The sequence below is a fragment of the Saccopteryx leptura genome, chromosome 1 (assembly GCF_036850995.1).
Source record: "Saccopteryx leptura isolate mSacLep1 chromosome 1, mSacLep1_pri_phased_curated, whole genome shotgun sequence".
Classification (NCBI taxonomy): domain Eukaryota; kingdom Metazoa; phylum Chordata; class Mammalia; order Chiroptera; family Emballonuridae; genus Saccopteryx; species Saccopteryx leptura.
The window spans coordinates 233,633,517-233,660,718 of record NC_089503.1 but is presented as its reverse complement, the minus strand read 5'-3'; the positions used below and the strand labels follow the sequence as shown (position 1 = coordinate 233,660,718).

At 37.8% G+C, this 27,202-nt stretch overlaps 1 protein-coding gene across 11 annotated transcripts in view; it reads left to right on the top strand.

Moving 5' to 3' along the window:
• Positions 1-27,202, top strand: part of NEK1 (NIMA related kinase 1) — a 156,406-nt gene that overhangs the window by 108,148 nt on the left and 21,056 nt on the right. For 10 of the 11 annotated variants that reach the window (XM_066387877.1, XM_066387881.1, XM_066387878.1 and 7 more), the window contains 6 exons: positions 275-406; positions 2,253-2,318; positions 2,402-2,630; positions 7,153-7,305; positions 17,655-17,831; positions 26,233-26,353. In XM_066387877.1, the coding sequence (XP_066243974.1) occupies positions 275-406; positions 2,253-2,318; positions 2,402-2,630; positions 7,153-7,305; positions 17,655-17,831; positions 26,233-26,353 (878 nt within the window). The remainder of the gene's footprint in view (positions 1-274; positions 407-2,252; positions 2,319-2,401; positions 2,631-7,152; positions 7,306-17,654; positions 17,832-26,232; positions 26,354-27,202) is intronic. The other variant, XM_066387876.1, reaches the window with a different exon arrangement.

The following is a 27,202-nucleotide window of genomic DNA, read 5'->3' as shown; positions in this document are numbered from 1 at the left end:
TGGATTAAACTTAAAGTGAAAGGACTGTAATATTTAGTCTTTTAGAAGATAATTCGTTCTTTAAGATCATTTTATGAAGCAGTGTTCATACAGGGGAAAGGAATACATGGCACATAATTATGTTTACCTCTGAGATGTTTCTCTTTATTCACTGAGGAATTAAAAGAAAATACTTGTGGATAGAGTGTATAAACAAACAGTGACCTTTTATATACCTTTTATCTCTTCATGCAAATATGAATTTTCCAGTGTGTATTTAAATTCTTTATTCTAGTTGGTGTCTAAAGGAGTAAAGGGTTCTGATATGTCTCCTCCTTTGGGACAGCATGAACCAGGCGGCTCTCCATCAAAGCATCAGATGAGACCTGTTATTTCTGTGACTTCAGCTTTGAAAGAAGTAGCTATGGTAAGTTTCCTAAAATTTAGAACTTCTTAAAGTCCAAAGATTATTAAAAAGATCAAATAAAATGAAATTATATTAATATCTTATGTTCCATTTGTTTTTTTTAGGAAAAAAATTACTTAAGATTTTTCTGTATGCTTTATTCTGAATATTAGAGCTTTGCTGCTCATAACTTTTATATCTAGGGCTATCTGGCAGATAAAATAATATCAAAATGATTCTTTTTTACTTTAAAATAATATTGAATATTAAAAAGTAAACTATATATAAAATGAACCAAAAATAAAGCAAAAACATTTTTATACCCTAGCTTTCACAATTAACAAAAGTTCACTTTTTAAGAAATAACATCTCATTGGTACTTAATTAACTCTGGGAACCAAGTTTAAGATATGTTTACATTTATTTGAAATTTTTTGGCATAGCAAATGGAGGACTCAGTATGATTGCATTTAATGCATCTATTATTTTTTTTACCTTCTATTTCTGAATCTCTGTCATGCATATGGATAGTAAAACACAGATATGTGGGCAAGTTGAATTTAAACTCTGAAATATGTGTCAGGTCTCTATCTAAAATGTGAAAACTCTCTTCTAGGGTTAAGGGATAGGGGCTCATGATGTGGAATTTTAGTCTAGAATATACAGAAGAGAAAAAGTTCCCTGAACCATATCACATAACACATTGACATGGTTTTCTCCTTTCTTGGTAATTAATGTCTGTGGCTTTTAATTATTGTATTTCATTAAGTTTTTGTAGACGGCACTGGTGTTACTGGTATACTGATTTTTACCACCTTTGTGTTTATCTTGAAAATAAGACTGAGTAGGAAAATACAAGTTTCTTGGTCACTCTCAGGAGCTTCATAGAAGAAACTATAATTCTTCAAGTAGGTTTAGTCTCTTTTTCTTTCTGATAACTTTGCATGTGCTGCATTGTTCGCTTCAACTTTAGATACCACTGTGTGGTTCCCCTCCTGGTACCCAGTCTCACATCTCAAGTACTGTTCATCTCTGGTTGTAGGACTGCTAATTCCTGACTACTTTACTGGGTGAAATGTGCTTTGCCTCCTTACATGTACTGCTTTAAAACTGACCACTTTACCTTTTTGTATTTTTCTCAAATACCATAAATTTGTAATCCATATAACTAAATGGTTTTTCCTTATGTGTTTTCTTGGTAAATATTGCTTATTTAAAACTTTGAAAAATTGCTCTTCCATACTTTTAGCCTTCCAGATAGCTTTGCTTTCATAACTACTAATTTCTTAATTTCATATATTTAAAAATTCTAGATATCTAAGATTGCTATGATTTTACTAATCAAAAGACAGGATTTATATTATCATTAGTACATCGGACGCAGAATTCACTATTGTTACTCTCTACTCTTTTTGCTTAGGGAGAAAAAGCAGTTCTCAATTATGTTTTCTAGTATTGCTTAGTAAGTATACATGTGTACATCAAAATAACAGCACTTATCTTGAATTACTTTATTCATCAAAGCTTTTCTTAGCACTAATTAAGAGCATATATGAATGAATTTTGAAAATTTCTATTATTGACGAAAATTACAAAGGAATCAGGTGCCAAAGAGGAAGAGGATATAGTTAAATATGTGATCAGAAATCCAAAAATATAACAAATAATTGAGAATTGGCCATTTAGTCTATTACTTGATCATATTTAACTGTTTCTTACTGCTGATAATGAAATTGTATTAACATTTATAGGAATAAAATAATTCATAAGGAGCGATTTGATGAAAAAAATAACAAAATTATAAACTATTTTAAAGTAGACTTTTAAAATACGTTATTTCTTACTCTGAAACTATCTGTATTTAAAGGACAGAAGTTTAACTGATACCCAGGAAACCTCAGAAGAAATACAAAAGACTAACAATGCTATTTCAGTAGGTACAATTTTCAGTTTTTTTTCTCAATTATTTTTACTTAATCATACACATCATAAAATTTAGCATTTTAACCATTTCAGAGTAAGCGAGAAATACTGCGTAGATTAAATCAAAATCTTAAAGCTCAAGAAGATGAAACAGGGAAGCAGTGTCAGTCTGACACAGATGAGGTGGTTGCTCATGAAGATGCCCAAGAGCCCGGGAAAGCCAAGTCGGTCTCATCTGACCGCAGGAAGTGGGAGGCCGGCGGTCAGCTGGTGATTCCTCTGGATGAGATGACGCTGGATGCATCCTTCCTTGTAACTGACAGTATGTATTAAAGTATTTATATTCTGTTTTGGTCTAGCACACATGTAAACTTGTAGCCCAGATACTCCGAAGAAAAAAACACGTTAGCAGGATTAAAAGAAGCTGAAAGAATTTCACATATATGGGGGGAAAAAACTATTCAACCTTAAGAATAGCAAAGATTTTGACTATGAAAGTATGAAGTGTGAGGGAGGGAATGAGTGATACATATTTAAATTATATTACTTTAACCTTTTCTAATCTGTTTCCAGGAATAATTCTTGGTAAGAACCAGAGTAATAAACTTTGACAAAATCTCAGAATGCTCCCCTCCTCTCACTTAAAAAAAAATCTCAGAATGTTCTCTTAGGCATTGAGCAGGGATATTAAGACGATCTCACGATCTCACTTAATTATTCATCAATAATTACTCAGCACCTACTATTGTCTTGGCACTAGACAGAGATATAACAATGAATGAACGAAGGAATGAATGATGAATGAAGTTGTATGTACCCTTGTGGAGCTTGCATTCTAAAAGAGCAAGTCTGACCATTAACGAACTAAATAGAGTTTTAAGTAATTTTTTTGATGGACTGTTTTTATACAATTCTTTCTTGCACTGGAGAAAAGTCCAAAGATCCTATAGCATTTATTTGTTTACTTACTTAGCAGTTCTTTATGGAGTCCCATTATATGCCACATGCTCCTAAGCAGTGAAGATACAATAATGGTTTAGACATATTCTCTCTCCATAAGGAGCTTAGTGTGTAGTGGAAAGGGAGGCAAGCAAGAGGCTATTCGTTATAGTTGGTAAGTAATATGGTAGGAATAATAAATCATAAGTACTATAAGAATATGTATCGGCATAATTCAGTCTTGAGAGAGCTAAAAAAAATGATTTTTGGAAAAAGTGATGTGCCCAGGGATAAAAAGTGCTAGCTAAATAAACAAAAGCCAAGCAGAGGGTTTTCAGCAGAGAATTAGTAGGACCCAAAAGCGAGAGAGCATGTGAAAGCTCAGGGAACTGGATTTAATTCAGCATGGATGGCAAAGTTCAGAATTCAAGACAAAGAATGGCAAGCCAGGAACCCTGGAAGAGGTGAGCAGAGCCAGACCATGAAGGGTGCTATACATTGGCTCTGACAATATGAATTGACCGTGAGTAAGAGAGAAGTCTCTAAAATAGGGTGCCCACTTATGGGCTTCTGGCAGGTTGAATCCTGATTGGGGAATACTGGAGGGGGGAAATGGTAAGTTATCACCAGTTTGGTGGTACTTCGAATTTTTGTTTTCTTCCCTAATCTTGTTGCTACTCTTTCCATCTCAGAGTTCTCAAATAGTTGCTTTATGCATTTCATTCTCACTTATATAGCTGTATTCAGTGGGAGACACAGGCTGATGTATGCTTACTCCATTTTCCCAAGAATTGGAACTCTGATTCTTCTTCTTTTTTTTTCACGAGAGAGAAAGGGACAGACAGGCAGGAAGGAGAGTGATGAGAAGCATCAATTCTTCATTTCAGCACCTTAATTGTTCATTGACTGCTTTCTCATATGTGCCTTGACCAGGGGGCTCCAGCAGAGCAAGTGGCCCCTTGCTCAAGCCAGTGACCTTGGATTCAAGCCAGTGACTTTGGACTTCAAGCCAGCGACCTTTAGGCTTAAGCCAGCAACCATGGGGTCATGTCTGTGATCCCATGCTCAAGCTGGCAACCCTGCACTCAAGCTGGTGAGCTTGTGCTCAAGTCGGATGAGCTCACACTCAAGCCAGAAACTGCAAAGTTTCAAACCTGGGTCCTCAGCATCCTAGGCCAGTGCTCTATCCACTGTGCCACCAACTGGTCAGGCTCTGATTCTTAAAGAGATTTAAATACTAAGAAAAATAGTCTCTTTTTATTTATTGGTGTAGTGACTATTTCTGGTATTTTTAATTTCTTCGTTTAGATTCACATATCTGCTTAACTGTGGTGGTGTACTGGATAAAGTGTTGACCTGGAATGCAGAGGTCACTGGTTCAAAACCCTGGGCTTGCCTGGTCAAGGCACATACAGGAAGCTACTACTATAAGTTGATGTTCCCCGTTTCTCCCCCCTTTCTCTTTCTCTTTCCTCTCTAAAAATCAATAAATCTAAAAAAAAAAAAAAAAAGATTCACATATCCGTTTAATATCATTTTCCTTCTGATTAAAGGACTTGTTTTAACATTTCTTGCAATGCTGATGATAGATTCTTTCAACTTTTATATACTGAAAAGTACATCACCTTAATTTTTCAAATATTTTCCCTGAGTATAGAATTCTGGGTTGGCAGTTTTGTTCTTTCAATGCTTTAACTATGTTGCTCCATTTTCTTCTTACCTGCATTGATTCTGACAAGAAATATGATTCTTATCTTTATGCCTTTTTACATAACAAGTCACTTATTTGTAATAGCTTTTAAGATTTGTCTCTATCATTGGTGTTGAGCAATTTGTGAAGTGTCTTATTGTAATTTTTATTGGGGTTTTTTTCCCCTTTTGGTTTATTGAGCATCTTGAATTTTAGGGTTTATAATTTTCCTGAAATTGGAGAAATCTTTGCTAATATTTCTTCAAATATGTTTTCTGTGCCTTCTCTCTGTTCTATACTTTGGAGACTGCAGTTTCACATTTATTAAGCAGCTTGAAATTGTCCAATAGTTTCATGATACTTTTAATTTTTTAGATTCTTTTTTTTTTCTGTATGTTTTATTCCAGATAGTTTTTTGCTCTAACTTCAAATTCACTTATTTTTTTCTGCATTTCCAAATCTATCAGTTTTTCATCTCAGATATTGTAGTTTCATCTCTAGAAGATAGACTTGCAATATATACAAAGGTTGGCAAAAGGGGGTTTACAGTTATGGACACACAAAACAGTTTATTAGTTTATTCTTGTACTACTGTTTATTCCTGTATTATATGTTTTCCATACAAACAACTGTAAACCTACTTTTGCCTGCCCTTGTATATATATATCTGCCATGTCTCTACTTAACTTTTGATCATCTAGAATATAGTTATAAAAACTTTATTAATGTCTTTGCCTGCTAATTATAACATCTGTCAAAGCTCTGGGTCCATTTTGATTGATTTTTCTTTTCATAATGGCCATATTCTTCTGCTTCTGTGTATAATTGGCAATATTTGATTGAATGCCAGACATTTTGAATTTTACCTTGTCGAGTACTTAGGTATTTTTGTGTTTCTATAAATATTCTGCAGCTTTGTTCTGGAATGCAGTTAGTTGGGCTTGGTTTCTCTACTTTTTATCCATAAATGCATTTATCTGAGGATTTGTTTTCTATTCTTTTCAATTAAATCCATAGAAAAAAATACTGATTTGTATTTTCTCTTTTCTGTATTCCCCCAAATAATTGCTCAATAATCTTGTTTCTCTTTTTTCAATTTCTGAAGTAAAAATTTTATAGAAACATAATATATGCTCTTTCTATTTTTATAGTCCCCTAAAACTATATTTTAAATTCCTAGTATTTAAAAAGCAATTATAGATACATTTTTTATTGCTAGTATCAGTTTCTTCTTTCTACCATTCATCATTCACTATTCATTTCCTGGAAGTTTTTTTTTTTGTATTTCTCTGAAGCTGGAAACGGGGAGAGACAGTCAGATAGACTCCCGCATGCGCCTGACCAGGATCCACCCGGCACACCCACCAGGGGCGAGGCTCTGCCCACCAGGGGGCGATGCTCTGCCCCTCCGGGGCGTCGCTCTGTTGCGACCAGAGCCACTCTAGAGCCTGGGACAGAGGCCAAGGAGCCATCCCCAGCGCCTGGGCCATCTTTGCTCCAATGGAGCCTCGTCTGCGGGAGGGGAAGAGAGAGACAGAGAGGAAGGAGAGGGGGAGGGGTGGAGAAGCAGATGGGCGCTTCTCCTGTGTGCCCTGGCCGGGAATCGAACCCGGGACTTCTGCATGCCAGGCCGACGCTCTACCACTGAGCCAACCGGCCAGGGCCCTGAAAGTTATTTTTAAGCATCATCATCATATGCTTTTTGATATAACCTTTCTTTCTTTCTTTTTTGTGTGTGTGACAGAGACAGAAAGAGAGAAACGGAGAGGGACAGATAAGGACAGACAGACAGGAAGGGAGAGTGATGAGAAGCATCATTCTTTGTTGCAGCCCCTTAGTTGTTCATTGATTGCTTTCTCATATGTGCCTTTACGGGGAGTGGGGGCTACAGCAGAGTGAGTGACCCCTTGCTCAAGCCAGTGACCTTGGTCTCAAGCCAGTGATCATGGGGTCATGTCTATGATCCCACACTCAAGCCAGTGACCCCACGCTTAAGCTGGTGAATTCTTGCTCAAGCAAGATGAGCCCGTGCTCAAACTGGTGACATCAGGATTTCAAACCTGGGTCCTCTGCATCCTAACCCAATGCTCAATCCACTGCACCACCACCTGGTCAGGCTAACCTTTATTTCTTGTGAAGCACTTAATTGGATATGACTTATAATATAGTATTATGTTATTTTATTAAAATAATTTTTTGTATCTTTTTCTTATAGAACATACAATGGGAGATGTTATTATATTAGATTCTGAGGCATCTCCAAGAAGAGTCTGGGGGAAAAGCCCTACAGATTCTGTCCTAAAGTTACTCGGAGAAGCTGAACTACAACCTCAGACGGAGCTATTGGAAAACATTACTGTTACAAGTGGTAAGCAGAAACTAGTTGCTTTTTCTATACTGGAAGAAGTACTATTAAAAATTAAGATGGGCCCTGGCCGGTTGGCTCAGAGGTAGAGCGTCGGCCTGGCATGCAGGGGACCCGGGTTCGATTCCCGGCCAGGACACATAGGAGAAGCGCCCATTTGCTTCTCCACCCTCCCCTCCTTCCTCTCTGTCTCTCTCTTCCCCTCCCGCAGCCAAGGCTCCATTGGAGCAAAGATGGCCCAGGCGCTGGGGATGGCTCCTTGGCCTCTGCCCCAGGCGCTGAAGTGGCTCTGGTCGCGATAGAGCAACGCCCCGGAGGGGCATAGCATCGCCCCCTGGTGGGCAGAGCTTTGCCCCTGGTGGGCGTGCCGGGTGGATCCCGGTCGGGCGCATGCAGGAGTCTGACTGTCTCTCCCTGTTTCCAGCTTCAGAAAAATACAAAAAATAAAATAAAATAAAAAAATTAAGATGTATTTATTTTAAGTGAATTGTTTATAATAGGTTTTTTTTGTTAATAGTAATTTTCTAGTTAGATGGGGAATGGTTTTATTTTCTGGGGAATTGTCTCAAATGGTAGTGTTGTGTTTTGATTTGTTGTAACTTGGATGCAATCTACAAATACAAGGAAAAGGAAAAGTGAATAGGGGGAGTCAGAAAAGTAGAATAGTCAGAACAATGTTTTATATGAAGAAAGATGTAAGAGCATTGCATTGAAACGAATGTGTATGTTTTAGTGTGGATTCAGGAATTAGGCTAAAAGATTAAAAGATATTCGTAGTAGGTATGACAGACATTATACTAGGAAGAGAGGCCGAGTTCTTGTGTGGAAAACGTTTATGACCCATGAGTGTGTTGGGTCTTGATAGTATAGCTATCATAAAGAAGAGGGTCTGCATATGAAACAGGTGTTTCCAATTATACCGATTATTCAAATGAAGAGGAAGTTGAATATAGTTTTTTTTAAAAAGTTGTGTAGGCATGAATGTGTGTGTTCCTCCATGACTGGTGCTGAATAATACTACATTGCATAGATATACGATGGTTTGTATAAGTTATTCACTTGTTGAAGGACATCTTGGTTGCTTCCAAGTTTTGGCTAGGAATAAAATTGCTTTGTGTACAGGTTTTTCTATGGACAGAGGATTTCAACTCATTTGTGTGAATAATAAGGAGTATGATAGCTGGATCATATGGTAAAAGTATGTTTAGCCTGACCTGTGGTGGCGCAGTGGATAAAGCGTCGACCTGGAAATGCTGAGGTCACCGGTTCAAAACCCTGGGCTTGCCTGGTCAAGGCACATATGGGAGTTGATGCTTCTAGCTCCTCCCCACTCTCTCTCTCCTCTCTCTCTCCCTCTCTTTCTCCCTTTCTCTCTCCTCTCTAAAATGAATAAATAAAATAAAATAAAAATAAATTAAAAAAAAAAAAAGTATGTTTAGTTTTATAAGAAACCATCAAATGCTCTGACAAAGTGGTTCTTCCATTTTGCATACCCATCAGAAATGAATGAGTTCCTTTTGCTCCACATCTTCAAAATTTTAGCCATCATAATAGATGTGTAGTGGTATTACACTTTTAATTTGTAATACTCTAATGGCATGTTATGTGGAGCATCTTTTCATGTGCTTATTTACCATCTGGACATTTTTTTTTTGATGGGATATCTGTTCAGATTTTCTCCCATTTTTTTTTTTTTTTTTTAGATTTTATATCATATATTGACTTAAAAGTGAGGAGAGTGAAAAGTATCAACTCATAGTTGCTTCACTTTAGTTGTGCATTGCTTGCTTGTCATATTTATTTTGATTAGGCATGCCCAGGGTTTCGAACTGGTGACCTCAACATTCCAGGTCAATGTTCTATCCACTACACCACCACAAGCCAAGCTCACCCATTTTTTAATTGGGTTGTTTGTTTTTTTATTATTGAGTTCTAAGAGTTCTTTCTTAAAAATTTTTTATTTTTTAATTTTTTTTAGTTAAAGAGGCACAGACAAGGACAGACCAACAGGAAGGGAAAGAGATGAGAAACATCAATTCATAGTTGCAGCACTTCAGTTGTTCATTGATTTCTTTCTCATATGAGCCTTGCCTGGGGGAGTGGGTGCTTGAGCTGAGCCAGTGACTCCCTGCTTCAAGCCAGCGACCTTTGACCTCAAACCAGCAACCTTAGGGTCATGTCTATGAGCCTATACTCAAGCTGATGATCCTCTGTGCTGAATGAAGCTGGTGAGCCCATGCTCAAGCCAGCAACCTTGGGATTTTGAACCTGAGTCCTCAGCATCCCAGGCCGATGTTCTATCTACTGAGCCACTGCCTGTTCAGGCTAAGAGTTCTTTATATGGCCCTGGCCCATTGGCTCAATGGTGGAGCATTGGCCTGGCATGTGGATGTCTTGGGTTCAATTTCCAGTCAGAGCACACAGGAGAGGCACCCGCCTGTTTCTCCAGCCCTCTCCCTCTCACTTCTCTCTCTCTCTGTCTTCACCTCCTACAGCCATGGCACTATTATTGTGAGGTGGCCCCAGGCTCTGAGAATGGCTCCTTGGCCTCCACCTTAAGTGCTAAGAAGAACACAGTTGCTAAGTAATGGAGCAATGCCCCAGATGAGCAGAGCATCACCGCCGAGTGGGCTTGCTAGGTGGATCCTGGTCGGGGTGCATGCAGGAGTCTGTTTCTGCCTCCCCTCCTTTCAGTGAATTTTAAAAAAAACGGATTCTTTATATATTTTTGTTTAACAGTAATTTATATGTTAATGTCTTTTGCAAATAGTTTTTCCCCGTCTGTGGCTTGTGTTCTCATTTTCCAACAGTGCCTTACACAGAACAAAGGTTTTTAATTTTAATGAATTACAGTTTATTAATTCTCTATTTCATGGATTATGTCTTTGGTGTTCTTTTTTTTTTTTTTTTTTTTTTTTTTTTAGATTTTATTTATTCATTTTAGAGAGAGGAAAGAGAGGAGGGGGGGAGGAACAGGAAGCATCAACTCCCATATGTGCCTTGACCAGGCAAGTGCAGGGCTTCAAACTGGAGACCTCAGTGTTCCAGGTCGATGCTTTATTTACTGCGCCACCACAGGTCAGGCATTTGGTATTCTATCTAAAAAGCCAGACCCAAGGTCATCAGGATTTTCTGCTGTGTTACCCTCTAGAAGTTTTATAGGTTTTGTATTCAATACGTAGGTTTGTGATCGATTTTGAGTTAATTTTTGTGTAGTGTGTAGGGTCTGTGTCTAGAAACTTTTTTTGCCTGTAGATGTCTAGTCATCCAGTACCATTTATTGGAAAGACTATCCTTTATCCATTGAATTGCCATTGCTTCTTTGTTAAAGATCAGTTGAGTACATTTATGTGGTTTGTTTCTGAGCTCTGTTCTGTTTCATTGATCTATTTGTCTATTCCAGTCTCACACTATCTTGATCACTGTAGCTTTTAGTAAGTCTTGAAGTGTGGGTAGTATCACTCCTCCAACTTTGTTTTTCTCTTTTGATATTGTGTTGGCTATTCTGAGTCTCTTGTCTCTCCTCATAAACTTCAGAATCAGTTTGTCAGTGTTCACAAAATAATTTACTGGGATTTTGTTTGGGGTTGCATTGAATCCATAGATCAAATTGGGGAGAACTGATACCCTGACAATAAAGAATCTTCCTATCTGTGATGATGGAATTATCTCTTCATTTACTTAGTTCTTCTTTGATCCTTTTTTTGTGTGTGTGTGTGACAGAGACAGAGAAAGAGACAGAGACAGGGACAGACAGATAGAAAGGGAGAAAGATAAGAAGCATCAATTCTTTGTTGCAACTCCTTAGTTCATTGATTGCTTTCTCATATGTGCCTTGACTGGGGGGCTGCAGTAGAGCAAGTGACCCCTTGCTCAAGCCAGCAACCTTGGGCTTCAAGCTAGCGACCTTTAGCTCAAGCCAGCGACCATGCAGTCATGTCTATGATCCCACCACACTCCAGCCGGTGACCTCGGGGTTTCAAACCTGGGTCCTCTGTGTTCCAGTTCGACGCTCTATCCACTGCGCCACTGCCGGTCAGGCCTTTTTTTTATCTTTTTCATCAGAGTTTTGTAGTTTTCCTTAAGTATTCCCTAAGTCTACTGAACAACTTCTACTGTGTGTGCTTTGGATCTCTTTTTGCCTTTCTATACTTTCACTTTTTGTCACATCTAAAAAATTTTATTTTTCAATTATAGTACACATTGTCACTTGTTTCTTTAATTTTTTTTTCTGTTCACCTTCCGTGTCTCTTAAGACATTGATTGTGTCTTTTGTTTATATGATCTTGTGTTTATTTTAGTCTTTATTTCTAAAAAAATTTTAGTGTTTCCTGAGCTCTGTCAACTGCCTCATTCCTGATTATTTTTTCATTGTAATTTATATTGTTCTCTTTGTCTTATACATCATGTTGTTAATGTTTCTAGTTGGTTTTAAAATAGTGGGTTACTAATTTTCATTTGTTTTATGTATTTTCATTATCTTTGGCAGTGGTTCTCAACCAAGGGTGATTTTGCCCACAAAGGACACTGGCATTGTCTGGACACATCTTTGGTTGTCACCTGGGTAGGGTACTAGGGATATCTAGACTAGAAGCCAGAAAAGCTAGTAAATCCTCTGCAATGCATACTATAACAAGTGTTTTCCAAAACAAAGAAATTCTGACCCACTCGTGCCAAAGTTGGAAAACCCCCATCTATGGGCACATTATTCTATTTCTGTTTATTCTTATAATGACTTGGTACAGAATTAAAAGTGATTCTATCATGTCATTTATTTGCATGTGAAATTGGATTTGCTCAACTTTTAGGAGAGAAGATTGAGTCAAAATAGATTTTCTAACTTTATAGCTTAGAGCTTCCTCTCCCGTTATATTTATGAAGTGTTTAAAAATTATGGGCTTGTAGTTTCTGAGCTCTTGGGCCCTGTTCTTTCCCCTCACTCTTCTCTTTCTTTGTTTCTCTTATCCCTGCAGAGATCAGTATGAATTCCCTTTACAGCAGTTTCTTCTCAGTCTGATCCTTTGTTCCAGAAGGGAACTGAAATTGGTTAGTTCTGAGAATTCTTAGGTCCAGGAGTACCGCAACCGTTACTGATTTTACTGATTTTACCGTTCACCCTTTCCATTTACTTGCAAATTGGAATGTGTAAAAACATTCCTATTTCAGCTGCTCTTCCTGAATTGACGCATCCCGTTTGCTTGTGCATAACTGCTGCTAGTTTGGGGCTCTCCTGATCCGGGGCCTGCCGGGTGCCCGGTTGTTCCTCTCTGCTTTCTTTTGCACATACGCTGTTGTGACCGGAGTCTGGAGGTTGTCAGTGATTTCCCCACATTCACGTGTGTTTCTGGTTTTGTGAGGATGTGGTAGGCCCCTGGTCGGCAAACTGCGGCTCACAAGCCACATGCGGCTCTTTGGCCCCTTGAGTGTGGCTCTTCCACAAAACAACACGTGTGGGTGCTACCTCGATAAGGAATGTACCTGCCTATATAGTTTAAGTTTAAAAAATTTGGCTCTCAAAAGAAATTTCAATAGTTGTACTGTTGATATTTGGCTCTATTGACTGATGGGTTTGCCAACCACTGTTGTAGGCAGTTAGACAGACATGAGCACAGCAAGGACTGCACGCTAGGCACAGAAGGTCACCAGGGTGGAAAGACCCAGGTACTAGCAGCAAGCAAGCAAAACTGGGAAGACAAGGATCTTGCCCCCAGGGTACCCTTCCCTCCACTAGCATATTGCTGTTTATGCTCTTTAGGCCCCCTGATTTCATATCTCGGTCATGTGGTTCAGACCCGCCCCTGACTTTTCATCTCCTGACCAGTTGCTAGTCACGCAGGTTTGATCCCCTTAGCAGGGGAGTGAACAAGGAGGCCAGAGAATAGCGCTTAAGCATTAATCCCTAGGGATACCATCTAGACCTCAGTTGTGTTTCTGCTCCAGGCCCAGAAAAGCAGCCAAACCAGACAGGCAATCCACAGCTGACCTCAGGACCCCCTGTACTGACTAACGACCCCTGCCCTGGTGCTGACTAATTAATGGAGACCACAATCCTAAAAGGAGAAATTTGGAGAGCTGATGAATGTGCTATTGCAATCCTCTCCTGGGACCTCCCCTAAGATCTCCACCCTTAAAAGACCTTAAGACTGAAGACGCAGGGCGCCTTTCCCCCCTGAGCCCTCCCTCACCTTTCCTTCCCCCTTCCTCTCCTCTTCCTCCTCAGGTGTGTATCTCCTAAACTCCAAGCGTTCTCACTAGACTTGTAAGCAGGGGAGCAGCGGGGTGGGGCAGCGCATCCTGGAATAACCCCTGAGCCCGTCTCCAAGGCCCCTTTTCTCTGTCCTTCCCAGTGAGCCTGAGCGGCCCCTTCTCTCCTCTCCTGTGCTTCCTCTCCTCTAGGCCCTTCCTTGTTCACTCCCCAGCTGTATTGAACTTACTCACCCTATCCACCTGGACTTGGGAAGTTTTTCCAGCATGAAGTCAAGAACCCACATATTGCTAGCTAGCCCTAGGCAGACCTGAAGGGCAAGGTCCCCTGCTTGGTCACAAGGAGACCTTGTCACCTAGATTGGGTTTAAATATTATAGATATTTGCTTTTGTTATCCTGATTTGTCTGTTTTGTAGAGGGATTCAAGGACACTTAAAAAAAAAAAAGGTATGTTCTTTGCTATCTGCTATCTTCCCAGAATTTCTCTATTTAGTCCTTTAATATTTGATCCATGGATGATGTAGCTATGAATTTTTTTTTACATTTGACTTCTTCCTTTCTAAACATATACCTCCTATATCCATCACTGTTACAGAAAGTAATTTATGATCTGTGTTTGTCTATAATTTTCCCTTTTTTGTAAGGTGCTTATGGTATTTTGGTATCAAGGTTTTGCTGATTTTATAAAAACAAATTGGAAAATATTCCTTTTTATTCCTATATTCTTCCAAACTTTGTGAAAGATTAGTGTTATTTTTTCTTGATTATTTGGAAGAATTCATTCATGAAGCCATCTGGATTTAGCATTTTCTCTGTGGGAAGATTTAAATTATGCCTTCAGTTTATGTTGTAATTCCCATAAGATCTTTGGATTATTTGCAAGTATTTTGCATTTAATTTTCTAACATTTTGGAGTTTTCCTAGTTAAGTTTCTGTTATCACTTTCTAATTGTTTTGTGGTCACAGAACATCATACTGCGCGATTTCAGTCCATTGAAATTTTGAGATATGCTTCATCACCCAATTTATGGTCTGTTTGGTAATGTTTCCTATTCACTTGAAAATAATGTATATTTAGCAGTTATTGGGTGTAGTTGTGTATATATATATTCTGTGTTGAGTTGTTTAATCATGATGTTAAATCTTTTCTAATTTTACTGATTTTGTCTGCCTGTTTTATTAACTACTGAGAGAAGAATGTTAAAATCTCCACTTTTTTGTGGATTTGTCATTTTCTTCTTTTAATTCTATCAAATTTTTGCTATTTATAATTTATATTTGAATGCTAACTTATTTAGTGCATAAGAATTTATATTATTGCATTGATTGTTTAGATTGCTGCATTGACCTCTTATCACATGTCTTTTTTTCTCTTTAGTAGCATGACTTCCTTTAAAGTCTACTTTATCTCATGTAGCCATACCAGCAAACATTCTTTTGGTTAATGTTTGCTTGATATATTTTTCTCTGTATCTTTTTCTTTCAGTTTCTTTCTTTTAGTTTCTCTGACTCCTTATGTTTAAATGTTCTCTCATCTCAAAGCCAGCCCAACAATCTGTGTTTTTTAAGCTGACTGTTTAATTTATTTATGTATAATATAATTATGACATGATTTGATTTTTAATCTATGTACAATCTTGCTATGTTTTTTATTTTGTCCCATATGTTCTTTTTTTATAATTAATTTTATTTTTTTCATTCTTCCTTTTGGATTAATCAATGGTTTCATTTTTTTTCTCTTTTTTTAAGTGAAAGAGAGAAAGACAGAGAGAAAGACAAATAAGGACAGACAGGAAAGGAGAGAGATGAGAAGCATCAGTTCTTCATTGCAGCACCTTAGTTGTTCATTGATTGCTTTCTCATATGTGCCTTGACTGGGGAGCTATAGCAGAGCAAGTGACCCCTTGCTCAAGCCAGCAATCTTGGGCTCAAGCCAGTGACCATGTCTATGACCCCACACTCAAGCTAACAGCCCCCACACTCAAGCTGGTGAGCCTGTGCTCAAGCCAGCGACCTCGGGGTTTCCATTCTGGGTTCTCAGTGTCCCAGGCCAGTGCTCTATCCACTGCTCCACCACTTGGTCAGGCTCTTTTATTTGTTTTTAGTTAAACACTTTTCATTTACCCTTTTGTTCTGGTCCTATTGATTATAATTTGTATACTTATTTAATCTATCTTAAGGCTCATTTAAATCTACTTTAATTTAGTATTTATATTCCTTATCAACTCATGCATGGTCTTTTTAACAGTATCACTCCATTTCTTTCCATCCCTTTATACTATTATTATTATGTCTTTTATTTTCATGTATCTTCTGTAGCTCATAAGGCATTATTATTATTGCTAAGCAGTCAATATTTGTTTACATTTACTCACATTTCATTCTTTACAATGCTTTTTATCCAACACTTCCTGAAGTTACATACTTCCATTTGATATATTTTTCCTTTAATCTAAAGAACTTTCTTTAGTATTTTATGTAGTGAAAATCTGCTCTTCATGAGTTCTCTCAGCTTTTATTTGTCTGATAAGGTCTTTGTTTCACTTTCCAGCTTTATTATGACTGAAAAATTAAAAATTGTATATTTTTAAGATGTACAACATGGTGTTTTATGTAAGTATACCCTGTACAATGATTATCACAACCAAGCCAATTAACATATTCATCACCTCACATAGTTAATATATTGTGTATATTTGGTGAGAACAATGAAAATTTACTCTTTTAGCAAATTTCAAAAATATTTTTTAATATTTTATTAAAACATTATACAACCTGTACATCTTCCATGTGTGCAGGCTTTATTATCAATAATAAGGAATTATATTTTCCCCGATATTTATTTAGATTACTTTTTTCTTGCTGCATTTGTGAGATCCTGCAAAGCAATCTTTAATAGTGATACTATATGGCATTCTTGATCCTGATTTCAGTAGACATGATTTATAGCAGAACAGTAAGGCTGAATGAGCAAAAACGCAGACATGACCTCTACCACAATCAATTTGTTGATGGGCTGGGTGAAGGGAAGATATTTCAGAACATGAGCAGCACTCTAATTTTGTTCTCTGTTGACTGGGAGGAAGTAAGAGGTAGAAAACTCACAAATACTTATATGTGACTTTCTTTCCTAAGGAAGTTAACAGAACTAGCAGCAGGTTTTACTATGACTTCAGGCAACACAAAGGGCCCATGTGAATTGAACTCGAGACCAATAAGCAAGGTTCTCTGTTTTTCTCCAGCCACTTCAGCCATGTGTATACAGACCTAGTAGGCAGAACACTGAATTTATGCAGGGTTGGGATTTTTCTGTGGGAGCACAATGAGTTGAGGATATATGCAAGAGAATGATTTTAATGATAGATTTTAGGTGGATTTTAATTGGGGTGATGGGGAGAGAAAACGTGGGAGGAACAGTACATAAAAGGTGTTGGTAGAGTAACATTTTTAAGCATTGGGGTAGTAGAGAAAGAAATAGAATGTTAGAAATTAGAAGGTAGAATATTTAACATTGCACATTTTGAGGAACTGGCTAACTATAAAGTCACAAAGATATGACATTGGAGTGGCTGACGTGTGGTGAATCATTGGAGAGGAACTGAGAAGCTTGGATATTGGAAGAATTATTGATGTAGATATAGAAATCAACTAAATCCATTAGATGGAATTAGTGTTGGAAGATCTGACAGTGAGTTACAAAGTAGCATCTTCAAGGCATGAATGGGAGAGATTGGGGATTTTCTAGATAACTGCAATGAGTTGTTCTAAGGTAAATCCCTCTCTCCTGGCGTCAACCAAAAATATGTAGTTTCTGAGTAATTAGAAATAACTACCATTACCAGAAAGAAATAAAAACAGTTAGTTAATAATCTCAAAAATACCATTCTAACATACATGTTCGTTTTACCAAATGGGAAAAAGAAAATAAACTGTATATTAACCACCCTAGAAATCATTATGTACTATTAAAATAAAATTTGGCTATTATGTATCTTAATTAGTTATTTCTAATATATAACATAGTTAACTGGTAATTACCTGTTCCAAGAATGCAATTTTTCAACTTTGCTTTAAATGCTGTTACAGGGAAAATTCAAGTCACTTTGAAAATGTATATAGCATGATTTTTCATTTTTATTGTTTCAGAGATTTCTCCTGAAGAAGACAAATGTAAACCCTTAATTACTGGAGAAGAACAAGTTAAGTGTATTTCACTTGAAATGAACCCATCAGCCACTGTTGATTCTCCTGTTGAGACAAGTAATCCAAAGTCTAGCAAGATATCTCCACACGTGCCATTGAAACCAGTAGGAAATTTGGATGGTATGTTTTAACAGGTCAAAACGAGCTATATTTAGGCCCTGGCTGGTTGGCTCAGTGGTAGAGCGTCGGCCTGGTGTGTGGAAGTCCGGAGTTCGATTCCTGGCCAGGGCACACAGGAGAGGCGCCCATCCCCTCCCGCAGCCGAAGCTCCATTGGAGCAAAGATGGCCCGGGCGTTAGAGTGGCTCTGATCGCGACAGAGCGACGCCCCAGATGGGCAGAGCATTGCCCCCTGGTGGGCGTGCCGGGTGGATCCCGGTCGGGCGCATGCGGGAGTCTGTCTGATTGCCTCCCCATTTCCAGCTTCAGAAAAATACAAAAAAAAAGGGGGGGGGGGAAACGAGCTATATTTAATTGAATAATATTTTGATTTCTTCTTCATAAACAAACCATCAAAATATATGTATATGTTTGGGTGATCATCTTAAATTAGGTTTACTATTTTTATACTTTTAATAACTGGTCTGGCTTTTTTATTGCCACTCAACAAATCGTCCCAAAACTTTGTGTCAGCAATCATTTTGTTATATCTCATGATTTTGTGTGTCAAGAATTGAGTCAAAGCTTGGCTAATATTTAAATTTAAAAAAAATTTTTTTTATTAATGTTAGCAAGAGAGGAATGAAGAGAGAGAGAAAGACAGGAACATCAGTCTGTTCCTATATATGGCCTGACTGGGGATCGAACCAGCTATCTCTGTGCTTTGGGATGATGCTCTAACCAACTGAGCTATCCGGCAAGGGCTATGATTTTTTAAAAAATCTATGTCCTTTTATCTCTGATATAGCTTGGGTGGGGGTTCATTCAGCTCTCAACTAGGATGGTCTGATGGTTCCAAATTGGTATAAGTTACTAGAAGGCTGGGATAAGGTCCCTCTCTTTCTTGTGCCTTCTAGACCTTTCTGTGCACTCTTTCCAGCAGGATAGTCTGACTTATATGGTGGTTCAGGGCTCACAGATACTTCAGTAAAAGCTGCTTGTACACTTAAAAGCTAGTCTCAAAACTGGCATAGTATCATCTTTGTCATATTTCACTGGTTGGTTGAAGCAGTCACAGGGCAACCTGGATTCACAAGGAATCAAAACATACCCCACCTCTCAAAGGTAGAAGTGTTAAAGAATTTGAAGCATTCTGTAATCTGTCATAGATTGGCCAAAAATTATTTACATTCCCCTACATGCAAAAGACATTAATACCTTCTCAAGGCCTCATCCTATTATGACATTTGCTCAGTCTAAAGATATTATTAGCCTGACCAGGTGGTGATGCAGTGGATAAAGCATCAGACTGGGACGTGAGGACCCAGATTCAAAACCCCAAGGTCGCCGGCTTGAGCACACACTCATCCAGCTTGAGCGCAGGCTCAACAGCTGAGCACAGGGTTGCTTTCTTGAGTGTGAGATCATAGATATGACCCCATGGTTGCTGGCTCGAGCCCAGAGGCTGCTGGCTAGAAGCCCAAGGTTGTTGGCTTGAGCAAGAGGTCACTCTCTCCACTCTATCTCTGCTGTAGCACCCTGGTCAAGGCACAATTGAGAAATTGAGAAAGCGGTCAATAAACAACTAAGGATCCACAATGAAGAATTGATGCTTCTCATCTCTCTGCCTTCCTGCTGTACCTATCGCTGGTGCGCGCGCGCTTGCTCTCTCTCTCTTTCTCTCTCTCTCAAAAATAAATAAGTAAGTAAATAAATAAATAAATAAATATGTTGTTAATGTCAGGTCTATGTACAGATGAATTTCTTGGGTTTAGTTCTCTGAGTATAGGTACTGTCCAGCAATTAAAAAAAAAGTTGCCTTTCATACACTTACCATATAATGGTGAAACAGGAATAAAAACTCTTTTACAAAAACAAGAAAAATGGGAAGTACATAGCAATCACGGGTCCATAGAAGTTCTGAAGTCCAGCCCGGAATAGTATTGTCAGCCTGCCTCCCTTGCTCCAGAAGTCATCCTCGAGGGCTCTTCTCTTTCGAGCTGTTTCTTTTCTCTGATCCTGCTTCTGCAAGTAGAATTTTCTTAATAAATTTGGGAGGTTTGTATGAATGTAACTGATTTTCACTACATTTGACAAAACCATTCTGTTTGTTTATTCATTTTGGAGACTGGCCCTTTTCTACTTTAAGGAGGATCTGTGAGACAGTTCACTTGAGATTTACAGAAATCCTTTTGCCCTGTAGAGAGAGACTGTAATACATGCCTTTAAATATTTCTCTGCGGCGGTGACACAGTGGATAGAGCATCAGACTTGGATGTGGAGGACCCAGATTCGAGACCCCGAGGTCACCAGCTTGAGCGTGGGCTCATCTGGGTTGAGCAAAGCTCACCAGCTTGGACCCAAGGTCACTGGCTTGAGCAAGGGGTTACTCAGTCTTCTGTAGCCCCACGGTCAAGGCACATATGAGAAAGCAATCAATGAACAACTAAGGTGTCGCAATGAAAAACTGATGATTGATGCTTCTCATCTCTCTCTGTTCCTGTCTGTCTGTCCCTATCTATCCCTCTCTCTGACTCTCCCTCTCTGTCTCTGAAAAAAATAAAATAAAATAAAATAAAATAAATATTTCTCTGCAAAACAGGTCCTCTGGCCACACCTTTTACTTCACCTTTCCCCTGAGATCAGATTTTACCACCCTAAGTTTCCTGCCTGCCTTGAGACCTTGTCTTTCCTTGAGGAACTTTGGTTGTCTAGAAGGGATTATCTTGGGTTTTCTCTGAAAAATTCTCCTCAGAAACTAAACAGTTCTTTCTTCAATCAGTTTCTCTCTTGTACTTTATCAGAGACTACTAGAAAAGCTATCTGGTCTTTTAACATTCTGCTTAGATAACTCCTTAGCTAGACCATTGAGTCTATTAAGTATATTTTCTATTGTCCTGGTTTTCACAGGTAACAAATTTTCTGCTCTTGAGACTTGTTTGGAGGTTCTAGCAGGGGAGCGCAGCTACTCGTATACCCTTGACCGAAGAACGGTCCTCTCCTCTAGCGGGGAAGGTCGTCCTCTTCGACCAAGCGCGCAGCTTCGGGAGGGACGCACATGGAGCGGGGAGGGAGGAAGGGGACACCGCCTAGCCAGCCAGATCAGCAGAATCAACCCTGGCGATCAATGGAGTGACAGATGTCGCAGCCAGATCGCCCTCACATCCAAATTTTCTGCTCTTTATAATAAGAATCCCTTTTTCTCCTGCCTCCAATACCTTTCTTTCACTGGTCTCTCACCATCAGTCTTTTTGAAGCTCTTTCAACTTCCTCCTGTTGCTCAGTCCCAAAGCTGGTGCTCATGTTTCAGGCTTTTCTTACATCAGCGCCCCATTTTCAGACAGGAAGTTGTTTCAGTTATCTGTTCCTGCAAAACAAATTACTCTCAAAACTTAGTGGCTTAAAGTGACTATTATATTTTATGTCACAGTCCTGTGAGTTGGGGGTTGGGGAGGTTCTTCTCCACATGGCATCAGTGGTATCACTTGGTGGTATTCCTGTCAGCTGGGCCTATCTGGAGAGTGAAAAATGATGTCACTCCCTGTTTAGGTTGGGCTCTGCTGGGCCTGCTCATCTGGGTTCCTTTTCTTCATTTTAGTCTCAAGGTCCTTGCCATGTGGTTTCTCCTGAATAAACTTCTTTCATGGTGGCTTTGGCTTCCAAACTCCAAGGTGGACAGTGCCAGTCCTCTTCAAGGCTAGATCTAGAACTGGCATAGCAAGCCTTCAACTGTACTCAGTTGGTCACGGCAATAATGCCACACAAAATTTAAGGGAAGGGGAAACAAGAGGCCCCCTCTAGATGAGACAAATTTCAGAGACTTGATATATGTATGACCATCTTTAATTCACCACAATAACTTAAATTGTCTTATTCATTAGCATTATAGTTGGTAGGTATCTTAAGCCTTTTTTTTTGAAAAAAGAAAATAATGTTAGGCATGGAATAGAGGCTGTACTGCCTGGTACAAGAGTCAGCAAACTTTTTCTAAAAAGAGCCATATTGTAAATATTTTAGACTTTGCAGGCAAAATAGTCACAGATATAGTTTGAAGAATAAGTCATATTTCATTCTGGAACAATTCTAGAGACCAATTGTTCATTAAAAATTAAAAAGTGCTACACTTTCAGAAGCTAGAAAAAGCTCAAATAAACAACTTAACCCTGCATCTAAAAGAATTAGAAAAAGAACAGCAAGTAAAGCCCAAATGTAGTAGAAGGAAGGAAATAATAAAGGTCAGAGCAGAAATAAATGACATAGAGGCTAAAGAAACAATACAGAGGATCAATGAAACTAGGAGCTGGTTCTTTGAAAAGGTAAACAAGATTGATGAACCTTTAACTAGACTCACCAAGAAAAAGAGAGGACTCAAATAAATAAAATTAGAAATGAGAGAAGAGAAATAACAACTGACACAACAGAAATACAAAATATTGTAAGAAAATACTATGAAGAACTGTATGCCAAAAAACTAGACAACCTAGATGAAATGGACAAATTCCTTGAAACATACAATCTTCCAAAAATCAATCTGGAAGAATCAGAAAACCTAAACAGACCAATTACAACAAATGAGATTGAAATAGTTATCAAAAAACTCCCAACAAAGAAAAGTCCGGGGCCCGATTGCTTCACAACGGAAATCTACCAAATATTCAAAGAAGAACTAACTCCTATCCTTCTCAAACTATTTCAAAAAATTCAAGAGGAAGGAAGACTTCCAAGCTCCTTTTATGAGGCGAGCATAATTCTGATTCCAAAACTAGGCAAAGACAACACAAAGAAAGAAAATTATAGGCCAATATCTCTGATGAATATAGATGCTAAAATCCTCAACAAAATATTAGCAAACCGGATCCAACAATATATGGAAAAAATCATACACCGTGATCAAGTGGGATTTATTCTGGAGAGGCAAAGCTGATACAATATTCGTAAATCAATCAATGTGATTCATCACATAAACAAAAAGAAGGAGAAAAACCATATGATAATTTCAATAGATGCAGAAAAAGCATTTGATAAAATCCAGCACCCATTCATGATCAAAACTCTCAGTAAGCCTGACCTGTGGTGGCACAGGGGATAGAGTGTCGACCTGGAAATGCTGAGGTCGCCAGTTCAAAACCCTGGGTTGGCTTGGTCAAGGCACATATGGGAGTTGATGCTTCCAGCTCCTCCCCCCTTCTCTCTCTCTCTGTCTCTCCCTTGCCTCTCTAAAATGAATAAATAAAAAAATTTAAAAAAAAAATTCTTTAAAAAAAAAAAAAAAAAAAAAAAAAAAAAAACTCTCAGTAAAGTGGGAATACAGGGAACATACCTCAACATGATAAAAGCCATCTATGAGAAACCCACAGCCAACATCATACTCAATGGGCAAAATTTAAAAGCAATCCCCTTAAGATCAGGAACAAGGCAGGGGTGCCCCCTTTCACCACTCTTATTTAACATAGTCCTGGAAGTCCTAGCCACAGCAATCAGACAAGAAGAAGAAATAAAAGGCATTCAAGTTGGAAAAGAAGAAGTAAAACTATCATTATTTGCAGATGATATGATATTGTATATAGAAAACCCTAAAGTCTCAGTCAAAAAGCTACTGGACCTGATAAATGAATTCAGCAAAGTGGCAGGATATAAAATCAATACTCAGAAATCAGAGGCATTTTTATACGCCAACAATGAACAGTCAAAAAGAGAAATTAAGGAAACAATCCCTTTCACAATTACAGCCAAAAAAATAAAGTACCTAGAGAGTAAACTTAACCAAGGAGACTAAAGACTTGTACTCGGAAAATTACAAAGCACTGATAAAAGAAATCAAGGAAGATACAAACAAGTGGAAGCATATACCGTGCTCATGGTTAGGAAGAATAAACATCATTAAAATGTCTATTTTACCCAAAGCAATCTATAAATTCAATGCAATACCAATTAAAATACCAATGACATACTTCAAAGATATAGACCACATATTCCAAAAGTTTATATGGAACCAAAAGAGAACACAAATAGCCTCAGCAATCTTAAAAAAGAAGAATAAAGTGGGAGGTATCACACTTCCTGATATCAAGTTATACTACAAGGCCATTGTACTCAAAACAGCCTGGTACTGGCATAAGAACAGGCATATAGATCAAAGGAACAGAACAGAGAACCCAGAAATAAACCCACAGTTCTATGGACAACTGATATTTGACAAAGAAGGTAAGGAAATACAATGGAGTAAAGACAGCCTCTTCAACAAATGGTGTTGGGAAAATTGGACAGCTACCTGCAAAAAAATGAAACTAGATCACCAGCTTACACCACTCACAAAAATAAACTCAAAATGGATAAAAGACTTAAATGTAGGCCGTGAATCCATAAGCATCTTAGAAGAAAACATAGGCAGTAAGCTCTCCGACATCTCTCGGAGCAATATATTTGCTGATTTATCTCCACGGGCAAGTGAAATAAAAGACAGGATAAACAAATGGGACTATATCAAACTAAAAAGCTTTTGCACTGCTAAAGACAACAAGAACAGAATAAAAAGACAAACTACACAATGGGAGAACATATTTGATAATACGTCTGATAAGGGGTTAATAACCAAAATTTATAAAGAACTTGTAAATCTCAACACCAGGAAGACAAACAGTGCAATCCAAAAATGGGCAAAAGAGATGAATAGACACTTCTCCAAAGAGGACATACAGATGGCCAATAGGCATATGAAAAAATGCTAACATCACTAATTAGAGAAATGCAAATTAAAACCACAATGAGATATCACCTCACACCAGCCAGAATGGCACTCATCAACAAAACAACACAGAATAAGTGCTGGTGAGGATGTGGAGAAAAGGGAACCCTCCTGCACTGCTGGTGGGAATGCAGAATGGTGCAGCCACTGTGGAAAACAGTATGGAGATTCCTCAAAAAACTGAAAATCGAACTGCCTTTTGACCCAGCTATCCCACTTTTAGGAATATACCCCAAGGACACCACAGAACGGCTCCAAAAGGAGAAATGCACCCCCATGTTTCTGGCAGCATTGTTCACAATAGCAAAGATCTGGAAACAGCCCAAGTGTCCGTCAGAGGACGAGTGGATTAAAAAGCTTTGGTACATATATACTATGGAATACTACTCAGCCATAAGAAATGATGACATCGGATCATTTACAATAACATGGATGGACCTTGATAACATTATACAGAGTGAAATAAGTAAATCAGAAAAAAAACTAAGAACTATATGAATCCATACATAGAAGGGACATAAAAATGAGACTCAGAGACATGAACAAGAATGTGATGTCAACAGGGGTGGGGGGTGGGGGGAGAGGGGATGGGGCGAAGAAGGAGAGAGGGGTTGGGGGAGGGGAGGGGCACAAGAAAACCAGAAAGAAGGTGACAGAAGACAATTTAACTTTGGGGGAGGGGTACACAGCACAATCAAATTAAAAATAATCTAGAGATGTTTTCTTTCAACATAAGTACCCTGATTTATCAATGTCACTGCATTAAATTTAATAAATAAATTTTAAAAAATGGGGAAAAAATTAAAAAGTGCTAGACAACAATTGTTCATAAAAAGTAAATAAAAAAGGTTCCCCCCAAGTGCTTACCTTGTATATGAGTGTCCCAAAAATCCTTTGAATAAAAGATAAAAACTTTAAGGATTGATACAAAATCAGTTATCTTTCTACATATGATAGCTAATCAGAAACTTTTAAAATCCAGAAATAAAGAGTACCTGTATTTCTGGTAAAAAAGGGAGATGATGGTGGCTTAAACAAGATAGCACTGATACCTGAATTGGAGAGGAAAAAGAGAAGTTGTTTATTTGCAGAAAATACCAACCAAGAAGAAAATTAGCCACTGCCAGAAAACAGACATAGTACCCTGGTTATTAATTATTTGAAGGTCTAGGAAATTAGATTTAGTGCACTTCAATAATGTTCTCAATATCATTGTAAAAGTGTAGGTAATAGGATTTTTTTTTCTTTTTTGGTTGTTGAAAGATAGATTTTGCTGATTAAACTTTCCTGTCACTCACCAATCCATGATATTGCAGTATGTTTTTCTTCCTTGTTTCTAACCACAGGTATTGTTATTTTAAACTATTAATACTTCTTTAAAAGCTTGTTTATTACTGAAGTTTCAAGAAAGAAAATTTTATATACTAATGAAAATACAGTGTACAATATTTCTTTTCAGATTTTTATTGCAGTGAAAAATGCAAAAGCAAAATTCTATCATGTCAAAAACAGCTGAACTAGAGAGTTAACACAATAAGATGATCTGTAGATAAAAACATTTACTTTTTTTCTGTTACAATTAATATATTAGCCTAAGATGATAATTTATAGAAATTTATTCCATTTTCTCTAATCTTATTTTGCTTTCAGACATTTTTATAATGTTTTTGCTTTTCAGAACCAGGTGATTTGGAAACAGAAGTTCTACAAGAGCCAAAGGAAGCAAGCAAAGATGGTGGCTTGCCTTGCACTATTATTGATGTATGGATTAGTGAAATTAAAGAAACAAAGGAAACTGAGTATGTTAACTCTTTTTTACATATCAAAACCTGGGTCCCCTTTTGTCATTTCCTTTTAAGAAATACCGTAGTAATGTAATATTACACTATATCCTATTATTATAATACTTTATAAAAATAACTTAATTTTGGGGTATTACATTTATGTCATTCTGTTACCCTCGTATGGTTCAGAGATCAACAAGTATATAAAGACAAAATAAAAAAGTCTCTTTCCTACCTCTACCGCCATCCAGGAAATTCTCACTCTCTCCTCCTTCCAGATATTTTTAATATGTACGTAAGCACAAACCAATATATACTTCACCTCCCTTTTAAGTGATGTGGTTAGTATAATGTACATAGTATTTTCCACCTTTTTTATTTTTAGTAATCTGGGAATATTTTTCATATTAATACATACAATGCTTCCTCTTTTATTTTATGGCTACTTATTATTTCATTATCTCAATATACCACAACTCAGTGTCTTCTATATGAAATCGTGTTACAAATGATGCTGTAATAGCCTTTTATTATGGTCATTTTGCATAACTATAAGTATGTCTATAGAAAAGAGACATAGCTGTATAATTGCTGGGTCAATTGCATTTTGATAAATTTCCTTTGTAATTCAATTATTGTTCTCCCCAGGCTTTGTACTAATTTATGCTCTAAGAAAGGATGTATAAACATCTTATTTTCCCCATAACCTTGCAAAAATTTTGTTATCAGAGTTTTTATTTTTGTCAGTCTGCTAGGTAAGAAATAGTATCTTGGTTTGCAGTGGGTTTCAACTTTTTTACACTTGGGGACTGGTGAGACTAAGAGAATTATTTTGGGGACAGCTAAGGCAGAAATCGCCCTGAG